The sequence below is a fragment of the Lagenorhynchus albirostris genome, chromosome 2, assembly GCF_949774975.1.
Source record: "Lagenorhynchus albirostris chromosome 2, mLagAlb1.1, whole genome shotgun sequence".
Lineage (NCBI taxonomy): Eukaryota > Metazoa > Chordata > Mammalia > Artiodactyla > Delphinidae > Lagenorhynchus > Lagenorhynchus albirostris.
This window is the reverse complement of record NC_083096.1, coordinates 73,263,344-73,273,077: the sequence shown is the minus strand read 5'-3', so window position 1 is coordinate 73,273,077 and position 9,734 is coordinate 73,263,344. Positions and strand designations below refer to the sequence as shown.

General features: G+C 54.4%; 1 protein-coding gene across 4 annotated transcripts in view; it reads right to left on the bottom strand.

Moving 5' to 3' along the window:
* Positions 1-266: 266 nt before the first annotated feature.
* The window catches only part of MEF2D (myocyte enhancer factor 2D), a 33,991-nt gene continuing 24,523 nt past the window's right edge, over positions 267-9,734 (bottom strand). For all 4 annotated transcript variants that reach the window (XM_060136150.1, XM_060136167.1, XM_060136142.1 and 1 more), the window contains 4 exons: positions 9,390-9,519; positions 5,265-5,478; positions 4,489-4,795; positions 267-4,160 (listed from right to left, as the gene is read on the bottom strand). In XM_060136150.1, the coding sequence (XP_059992133.1) occupies positions 4,149-4,160; positions 4,489-4,795; positions 5,265-5,478; positions 9,390-9,519 (663 nt within the window). In that variant the 3' untranslated portion in view covers positions 267-4,148. The remainder of the gene's footprint in view (positions 4,161-4,488; positions 4,796-5,264; positions 5,479-9,389; positions 9,520-9,734) is intronic.

Sequence of the window (9,734 nt, the reverse complement as noted above, 5' to 3'; positions counted from 1 at the left end):
TTTCTTGTGTCCCAGGATCCCTCCTCTGGCTTCTAACCAGACAACCCTCCTGAGTCCTGGGGCTGCTTCTGCTTCTGACCAGAGCACCTGGAAGAAATTCTCACCTGAAAACCCCACCTCAGACGTCGTGAGTGTCCGCCCGGCAGGCTAACCGCCCTTCTTTCCTGCTGAGGTGGAGCTCTGGACTCCCACCCTGGCAGGGCCACACGATCCTTCCTTCCCCTACACAGCCGACCGCACCAAAGAAACCAGAACCCAGGCCGAAGTATCAGAAACGTGTATTCTTTTTCTTTTAATAGTAAACCTCTTTACAACAAATATAGTGAAAGAGTTTTCAAACAAAACTCATAAGAATCTCGAGGACTTTGTCTTTTCTTATTGTGTAGAATACTAAGAAAGCATCACCATACAGCACAAAAAGAAATATTGAAAACAAATCAACAGTCACACACTTGGACTCGCCCTCCCCAGGACCCGGGATGAGCCCTAGGAGTGTGGGTGATTGTCGGGTTTGAGGGTGGGGCACCTCGGGGCCTGTCTCCCCTCCCTCTCCCTCCCCCCCTTCCCTCTGGGACTTGAATGGGGAAGACAGAGAATCCAGATTCTCCGTATGACACTCCAGCCCCCCTCCCCCGCTACAAATCCCATTCCTTCTACCAACTGCTTAGGGGATGGAGAGGTGGCAAGAGGGGAGATGAAGCGTTCCCAGGCTCCATGTCTCCTCCCCTCCGTGAAAGCCTAATTTCACCCCCCCATCCCACCCCAGGGGATTCCAAAGAGTCAGTTAAAAATATATAGATATAGATATTTCTAGATACACTTTTACATCATTTGTCTCTCCAAACAAATAATCAGCAAGAGAAGGTGCATTACTTCCTTCCTGTCCAAGGTGGGAAGGGCTGGATAAGGGTCAGGGGTCAGTCTCGCTGCATTGAGTGCACTGCTGGGGGGAGGGGAAATGGTGTGTTCCACTGGGGGAGGGGTGTATGTGTGGGAGGTCCTCTTGCCCACTATCCCTGAAAGCTGTGGGAAACCTGGGGAGGGGAGGGGCATTGGATGACTCCAGTGATTACTTTGGCAAATGCCCAGTTCTTCGGAGGAAGGAGTGGGTGGAGGCAAATTTGGCTTGTGAGAGGAAGAAGAAATGAAGTCCCCACTTGAGGTCTGGGTTCCCAGAGACCCATTCATCAGGCCGGCCAGGGGCCCCTAACCCCAAGAGAAACCTCGGGATACTGAATTGCAGAAATGTCACATATTCATTCACAGATCACCCCCTGCCCCCAGGGATAGAGAGAAAAGGACACGCACACATCCACACATGGTAATCAAAAGCCAGGTTTGCCATTACAAGGCAGAGGGCAAAACTGGTGAATATTGCACCGTGAACTGCAGGGGCCCTCACCCCGACCCCATGTTTAATGGTGGCCAAGCCCAGCCTAGAAAGGTGGGCAGACTGATGGCGGGAATAGCCTGAGAAGGGAAGGCCAGTCATTCAACGTTTATTGAGCACCTATCATTCACCTTTCACCCAAACAGCATTTGTTGAGCGCTGGCTATGTGCCAGGCACTGGGCAAGGCTCTGGGAATGCATGCACGCATGCACAAGATTACACCCTGGCTTCTTTCAAGGTCCTGATCAAGTCTCATCTACTGACACTCCCTCTAGGAACATGCAGGAAGACTGGGCATGCTGTGTGCCCAATCAGCAGTTGGGGGGGTAAGCTGTAAGGAAGGACCACAGCCCAGGTGAGCAAAAAGCTGCAGAGAGGAAGAGGAACTTGAGTATCATCCTGAAAGCAGGAGGGGGTGTGGGGGGAAGAGGGTACTCCAAGAAAGGGAGCTGGGTATAAAGGCCTGGGGACTGGGTGAACAATTGTGCGTGGAGCTGCGGGAGAGGTAGGGCTACAGGGAGAAGCAAAGAGGGCCAAGTGCCAGATCCCCAAGTGAAGTATGAACATATCAGAGCTGAGGGTGAGAACAGGGGCTGCAGCAGGGAAGAGAGTGGGGCTCAGGAAGGAGGGTCACAGAGCTGGAAGCCAGGGCTGTGTGGCTGCAAGAAGAGCCATCTGTCCCTCTGTAAACACACACTCAGGCACGCACACACACACACACACACACGCACACACCCTCAGAGCTCAGTTCACACAGATTCACACACACATGCCCAGACGGGCTCAGAGCCACATAAAGGTACACCCATGCAACCACACACACACACACACACATAAATACAAAGGTACACTCAGACACATAAATACCAGATGCCCTCATCAACACACTCGGGTACCTGTGCGGTCACACGCACCCCTCAGCTCTGGGTTCCTTCCCTGCATCAAGTATCGGAATACTGCAAGCGGCTGGATCGTAGAGGCAGGCAGTGTCGCCTACCACAAAACCGGGCCTTGTCTAACTCTACTTTCCCACCAGGATGAAACCCCAAGGGAGCACTGCACCCCTTGGGCAGAGGGGCTGGGCTTCTTATGTGAAGGAGTGGGGCAGGCCCCAGTCTGCCTGCCCACGTCACCCCAGGACAGGCCCCTTAGGGCAGGGAGTAGTGGTGGACTGCGGGCCGGGGGCCTGCCCCCTCCAGTTTGATCTGTGATCCAGCCTGGGGTCTCAGGACCCCACGCTTTGGCTGCCCCCATTGGGGAGGCAGTAGAGAGGGCGGACTTGGGGGGGGAGGGGAGGGGAGCAAGAACAACAGCAGAAGAATCTCGTCTGTACAGTACGGGCCGTTTGAGTCATTATTATTACAATATACTTTGACAAAAATAGAATCTCATTTCATATCAATACAACAACAACAAAAAAAAAAACAGTTTCCTGGACTGTTACACTGCTAACGTTTTCCAAAGGTTGCTATTTACAATTACAGTAGCCAAGACAGAAGGTGGGATGCGGCCTGGGGGTGGTGGGACAGGAGGTAGCGAGACAATGAGGGCGCCAAGAGCAGGGAGGTGGGGTCAGGAGCGGAAGGAGCTGGGAGGAGGGCTGGGGAGAGGGGCCGAGGAGGAAAGAAGGGAGGCAGGCCTTTTGCGGACCTCCTCCATCCCCTCTCCCACCCTCACACACCACCCCAATGTCCACTCCTCTGGGGATGTGTACGTGCAAGGAAGAGCAAGTCCCCTCACTCACGCTAGTCCCTGGATGCAAGGGTTTCCAGTCCTCAGGCACCCCGGGGTGCCTGAGGCCACCTCCTGCTGAGCCACTTCACTCTCCCCAGTTCTCCCTGCGCTTCGTGGCCGGCTTTACAGGGCTGGTGTCAACTGAGGGACGGGGAGCTATTGCACTGTGTATCTTAGAGAAAGTGCTGGGGAAGGGAGGGGGCCCCCAATTCACCCCCTGCCCCAGCCCTTCTGCCCCTCCTCAGCCCTCTCCTCATGGCTCTGTCTTTCTCTCCAACTGTGCTTCATAGGGGCCCCACCTCAAGCCCCTTCCCTCCAGCCTCGATTCCCAGGCAGCCTTCCCAGCCCCAAACCTCGGCCAGCACCCGCACACCTTGGAGGTGCAGATCACATGATAATCAGTTGAGAGTGTGTGGTGTGTGTGCAGGGGCCTCTGGGGCCCAGGCTTGGGTATTCTGCCCCATGTGCCTGTGGCCATAGGAACAGCCGAGAAGCAGAGACCTTCTTCAGAACCTCTGCCTCACTTTCCCCCTGAAACACAAAACCACCCATGAGGCCGACTTTGGGGTTTCAGTCTATTGTAAGGGGTTTTTGTTGTTTGGTAGTTTTTGGTTATTTCCCTCTGTCTGGGGGATGGGGTGGGAGGGCCCCGCATGCAGGGCTCGGCACCTGTCCTTTCCCAAGGCCTATCGGGCCCCCCACCCCCTCCTGCAGCATATGTGTACAACGTGCAAAGTGTCCCCCCCTTCCCGCAAAAAAGAGCCCCCCAGCCAGTGAAACTGGTGGGGGGTGCAGAAAGAGGGGATGGGAGCATCCCCCTCTCCAAAGCGAGAATCCAAATTAAAAAAAATATAATAATAATAATAATAATATAATAATTATACACAAATGTAACCGTCAACAGGACACGGAGCACAAGAAAGGAAGTGGGGGTCGAGCGGGAGGAGCCCAGGACAGGGAGGGGTGGGCGGTGAGATTGTCAACTCTTCATCAGGGAGGCTGAGAGGAAGGGAGTGGGAACCGTCACTTTAATGTCTGTGAAAAGAGGAGATGGAGAAGGGGGTGTGAGGGCGTGGCCCAGGCTACGGGGTATGTGCCCCCCACGTCCCTCTCCCAGTAGGGCCAGGATTCTAGTGGCAGGGCCAGCTCTGAGGGGAGGAAGTCATCGAGCAGAAGGACTGATACTGGAGGGAGGGGAGATGGGCCTTTGGCGGGGTGAAAGGGTGTCCGTGCTGCCCCATAAGGGCTGATGGAAGGGCTAGCTGGCCACCTCTTAGGTGGGAGATGAGACAGGCTGGGGGCATATGGGCCAGTCCCTGGGTGCAGCAGACAATGGCAGACCGGAGGGGCGATGCTACAGTACCCAAGTATCGAGCCGCATCCTCTTCACAGCTGAGCCCTCAGCCTCAGGCTCTGGGGCTGGGCGCAGCAGGCCCAGTGTGGGCCCGAAGTCTCCCCGTCCATCATCCCGGTCCCCCGTCTCATAGGAGGCCCCAGCCGGGCTGCTGAGACTGTCGCCAGGCTCAGGGCGGGTAGCCGGAAACACAGCTGGAGGGGGAGGCGCAGGGCTGCGCTCACGGCTTGGGGACACTGGTTCCGACTTGATGCTGATGTGGGGGTGGGTGGTGACCGTGAGGGCAGCACCCACGTGGGGCAAGGGGCTGCCGGGGCTGGAGACAGGCAGTGGGCATGGAGTACAGGGGACAGAAATAGAGGAGGTGAGGGACAGAAAAAGTGGTGGGAGGTCACACGACGGAGTGAGAGAGGAGAGAAAGTGAGAGGATGGGGGTTGGGGGTGGGGTGAGGCAAGTGGATGGAGACAGAGGCAGCAGGAGAGAGGGCCAAGTGAAGGGAAAAGAAGGAAAAGAAGTCACGTGAGTTGTCTTTCCACCCCATGTCATCTTCTGCAGAGCCAGGAGGGCCCCGCACCCCACCCCAAGCCCGGGCTGACTGGGGGAAAGGCTCAGGATGGCTCTCCCAGGCCTTGGCAGGGGACTCCAGGGCTGCCACTTAGTGGCTTACGTGCTGTCCACTGATGACAGACAACCTCAAAGGGATCTCAGCTCTCATGAGGCCCCTCCTCTTCCCACCCCTCAGCTCCCCCTTCCCCAACACTGGTGGGCATCCCCTGGGACTCACATTAGGTTGCTGAGGGACACGGGGACCAGGTGGGGCTGCTGCTGAGGTGGCGGCTGGGGCTGCTGGGGAGGCTGGGGCTGCGGCTGCGGCTGGGGCTGCGGCGGCTGCTGCGGCTGCGGCGGCTGCTGCCAGGCGGTGACACTGCCTAGCGACAGCCCCCCAGGCGAACTGAAGGCCGGTAAGGAGGAGAGCTCTGCACTGGTCAACTGGTAATCTGCATGGGGTGGGGAAGAAAGTGCGGGTGAGCTTCTTGCAGTGGGAGAGAGGACCGAGGCTCCCGTGGGGGAGCCGCCTCCAGGACTATCAGGGTGGGGGGAGTTGTTAACGACAGATGTGAATAATCAACTAAGCCCGTACAAATTCAGTGAAGATGGCACTCAAAGAAACGCAAATCTTGATAACCACGAGGTGCTGTTTTTTAACAGGATGCAAAGAGAGGTGGTTTTTTAAAATAGTGTTTAACTTTTTTTTTTTTTAACCGTGTGTAGGTATCACTTTTAGAATGTCAATTTTAAAAAAGAAGGCGAGGGACTTCCCTGGTGGCGCAGTGGTTAAGAATCCGCCTGCCAAGGCAGGGGACACAGGTTCCAGCCCTGGTCCGGGAAGATCCCACATGCCGCGGAGCAGCTAAGCCCGTGCGCCACAACTACTGAGCCCACGCGCCACAACTACTGAAGCCCGCGCGCCTAGAGCCCGTGCTCCACAACAAGAGAAGCCACCGCAATGAGAAGCCCGTGCACCGCAACGAAGAGTAGCCCCTGCTCACCACAACTAGAGAAAGCCCGCTCGCGGCAGCGAAGACCCAAAGCAGGCAAAATTAAAAATATAAATAAATAAATTTTAAAAAAATAAAAAAGAAGGGGAAAAAAGGTAGGTAAGAAAGGTCTAATATATGTCTAATTGTCATCTCTTCAAATGCCAAGTCTTCAAGAGCCTTTCTGAGATTAGAGGGGAATGGTGGGAAATGCTAGGTGAATGGCGCATCTGAAGCAAATGACTGTAACTACCATTCCACCTTCCTCAAAGTCCCTTAGTCTCCTGAAGACTGTCAACACATAAAACAGGTAGGAATAGGTAGCAGCAAGCGTTCGGGCTGCTGTGCCCACAAACACAGAGGACGCACATCTGCCGCCCAGAAGGGCCTACAAGAGCAGAGGGGCTGTGAGCGAAACAGGCCTGCGGTGCAACTGGCCAAGGTTCTGGCGGATTTCCCCATGAGGTGGCACTCGTTGTTTTCAAAATTTCTGTCTTAATGAAGAAACTGTGATGTTTGCACTGAACAAACAGAACCATGAAATGTTTCACAATTTACACAGCTCTGTTATGTTTCATGCCGCAGCCTGTTTGGGACACTTTAGAAAATGCCTTCCCTGAGGAACACAGGCTGACTGCACCGTAGCGTGATGAGGAGGGCACACCCGCCAGTCCTCCCAATGCTACACCACGTGCTCCTACTTGAGGGGCCATCTGCTCCAGCCCTCTGTCTTTACGCAGGGAAGACAGGATTATCTGTGCAGCAGAACGGTAAGGTGAAGGGCATGAGCGATGAGGTCAAACTTCCTAGCCACCTCCACTTACAGTCCATGCGACCTTCGGCGAGTTACTTAGTCTGTCCATAAACTGGAGGCAATAATCCTGCCTGCATCACTCAGCTGCTATGAGGACTGAGCGCATTAATACACACGAAGTATGTAGAACAGTGTCTGGCACATGATAAATAATCAAAAGATTTACCTGCTGTTATTATTAATTTACAAAGGAGGTGACTGCAGCCTCAAGTTTGAGGAACTCTCCCCAGGTCACAGAGAAAGCCAATGGCAGAGCTAAGACACGACCCCAGGCTTCTTTTATTACCTTTAAATCTCACTCTACAGATGGTCCATGCTTGCCTCTGGTCTCATAACAATGTTAATTAGCCAGGAGTTTTGAGATGCTTACATTTAAAAAGCAGACCAAGGGCAGACAGGGGCCCCTAGGACCAACTATTTACAACATTCATTTTACAAACAAGGAAACCAACCCTGAACAGTGCAGTGTTGCCCAATGTCCCCCAGCCAGTGAATGGTAGGGACTCAAACCCCAGTCTTGCACTTTCCCACCACACTCCAGCCCTGTCTACCTGGAGATCTGGCTCCCCAGCAGGCCTCTTGGTCTCCTCCTAGAGCGACCAAGCCAGACCTCTGCAGCCAGTGTCAACAAGGGGCCAGGTGCGTCCCTTATCCATGATATTACCACAGGCAGATCACCCCCAGCCGGAACTTGGACTGGGGCCAGGCACTGTAAATAGTGAACAACTAAACAGCAATGTGTTCATTGGGGATTTGTTTATATACGTAGGGTCACCTGAAAACACCTGCTGTTTAAACCGAGGTCTGCTTAACTACTCCTGCAGCAAGAGGAACTGGAGCCCTTGGTTTCTGAGAGGATGTGAGAAAGCCCAAACACTTCCCAGCAGGGCTCCAACGGCAGGCCCAGGGTCAGAATCTGCTTTCACACCAGACTGACAAATAGAGTCTAAAGTCTGGCCTTGCTGAGCGCCTGTCGCAGGTTCACTGACACCCACTAACCTGCCTCCTGCTTCACAGAGACTGGTGGAGGACCTGAGAAGATGGCAGGAAACCACCACCATGGGATGCCCAAATAAACAGCAGCTCCTGAAAAGTGGCCTGTACTGCCCTCTACCAACCGCCCCCGCTGGTAGGGCTAGAAGGGCCTCAGAGACCTCCTGTCCACCCACAACTCACAGATGAGAACTCCTACTGGCCCCCGAAGGTGCGGCCATCTGAAGCAGTCCTCTCTGAAGCTGCCCAAGGACATGATAACTTGGGAGTGGGTACACACATGGGAGCACACACAAGGGACGAGGGACTTCACAAGACACCCAGGTGATAAAATCTGGACACAGACCCACATGCCAGGGTCTGGCCTCTCAACACGAGGCAGTCCCTCCAGCTCTCTTACCTGCCCCGAAGGGCTTTCCCACACACAGGGTTGGGTTCTGGATTTTTACACACAGGGAAGAGGTGGGATTTTGTGGGTATTTGTACTGGTGTCTGGGACCCTACCTAGCATGGTTCAACTCTGGAATGTAGGCTTGGGGAGTGGCTAGAAGTTTAGGGGTCTTTTGGTCTAGTCTGATCTCACCACAGAACAGCCCTGATGCAAGCCATTCACAGGTGAGAAAAGCTGGGGAACATCAGAAGCCTCTTCAGTGGGAGAAACAGACCAGGTTCCCAGCCACACTGATACTTTGAAACAAGGTGACAAGGCATTTCCGCACTGGGAAGTCCTTCCTGACACAGCAGCTTGGAATGCAGGCAAGGATGGCTGAAAATGTCACAGACTGTTCCTGGGAGGGTGTGAGTGGGTGACAGAGGCCAGGACAGCCCTGGGGACCCAGGACGGCCCAAGCACTGGGTGTCCTTTCTGAATTTTTCTACCCAGAGGTCTCTCCCATGTCTCCAAGTGACTCTTCAACCTTCAGATCCCCTCCCCCACTTTCATCAGACCTCCTCCTCCCTTTCCCCCTCATCATTCCACCAAGCCGACATCAGGGTGAGAGACCCCCTTCTTCCTCCTCCGCCCCGCCCTGGAGTCCCTACTTGGCTTTCCCAGGAAGCTGGATAAATCTTCCTGACCATGCTTCCTCTCGGGTCTCCTCAGCCTCCCTGTCTCTCTCATTCCTTCATTCTTCTCCTCCAGGAAGCCTTGCTGAACTCGGCATGCTCCCCTCCCCACTCCCCGACCCTGGTCAGCCCGAGTCACCCAGCTGCTCAACCCACCTCAGATGAGAGCTCCCCAAGGACAGGGCTTTCCCTCTCCATTAGGTCCTATTTAAAAATAAGGGATACTCATACCCACTTAAATTTGATTTGCAGACAAAACAATGAATAATTTTTGCACAAGTATGTCTTTGAGACAGTTCCAATAACACCATCACCATGTGAATGGCATCCGATGTTACTATTTGCTAAATCTGGCAACCTTAATTAGGTAGGGGCTACCCCAAATCAATGGCCCTCCTCAGATGGGGGCATCCCCCAGAGAATACCTCGTGTTCCTTCTCTGGTCCCTCCTGTGCCCCAAGGACAAGTGCATACAGCTACATGTCACATGAACACTCACCTGTGTTGTAGGCGGTGGGCATGGAAGAGAAGGGGAGGCCCTGGCTGAGTAAACTCGGTGTTGCCACGGAAACCACTGGGGTGGTGAGCGAGTGGGTAGACTGGGAGACCCCAAGGCGCTGGGCATTGTTCTGCAAGAGAAAAGAGTCTGTCAAGAGGTGGCAAATGGGAGGGCTGCTTTATCCAGGCCCCCCATTCCAAGGACAAGCTGGGGTCCCTGAATCTCAAGGCCCAGGAGGAATGCCTCAGCATGAAGACACCGCAGACACACAAACACTGGTGCATTCACAGAGACACTGAGATCCATGGAGAGAGACATGCACACACAGATTCACTGACGCCTACA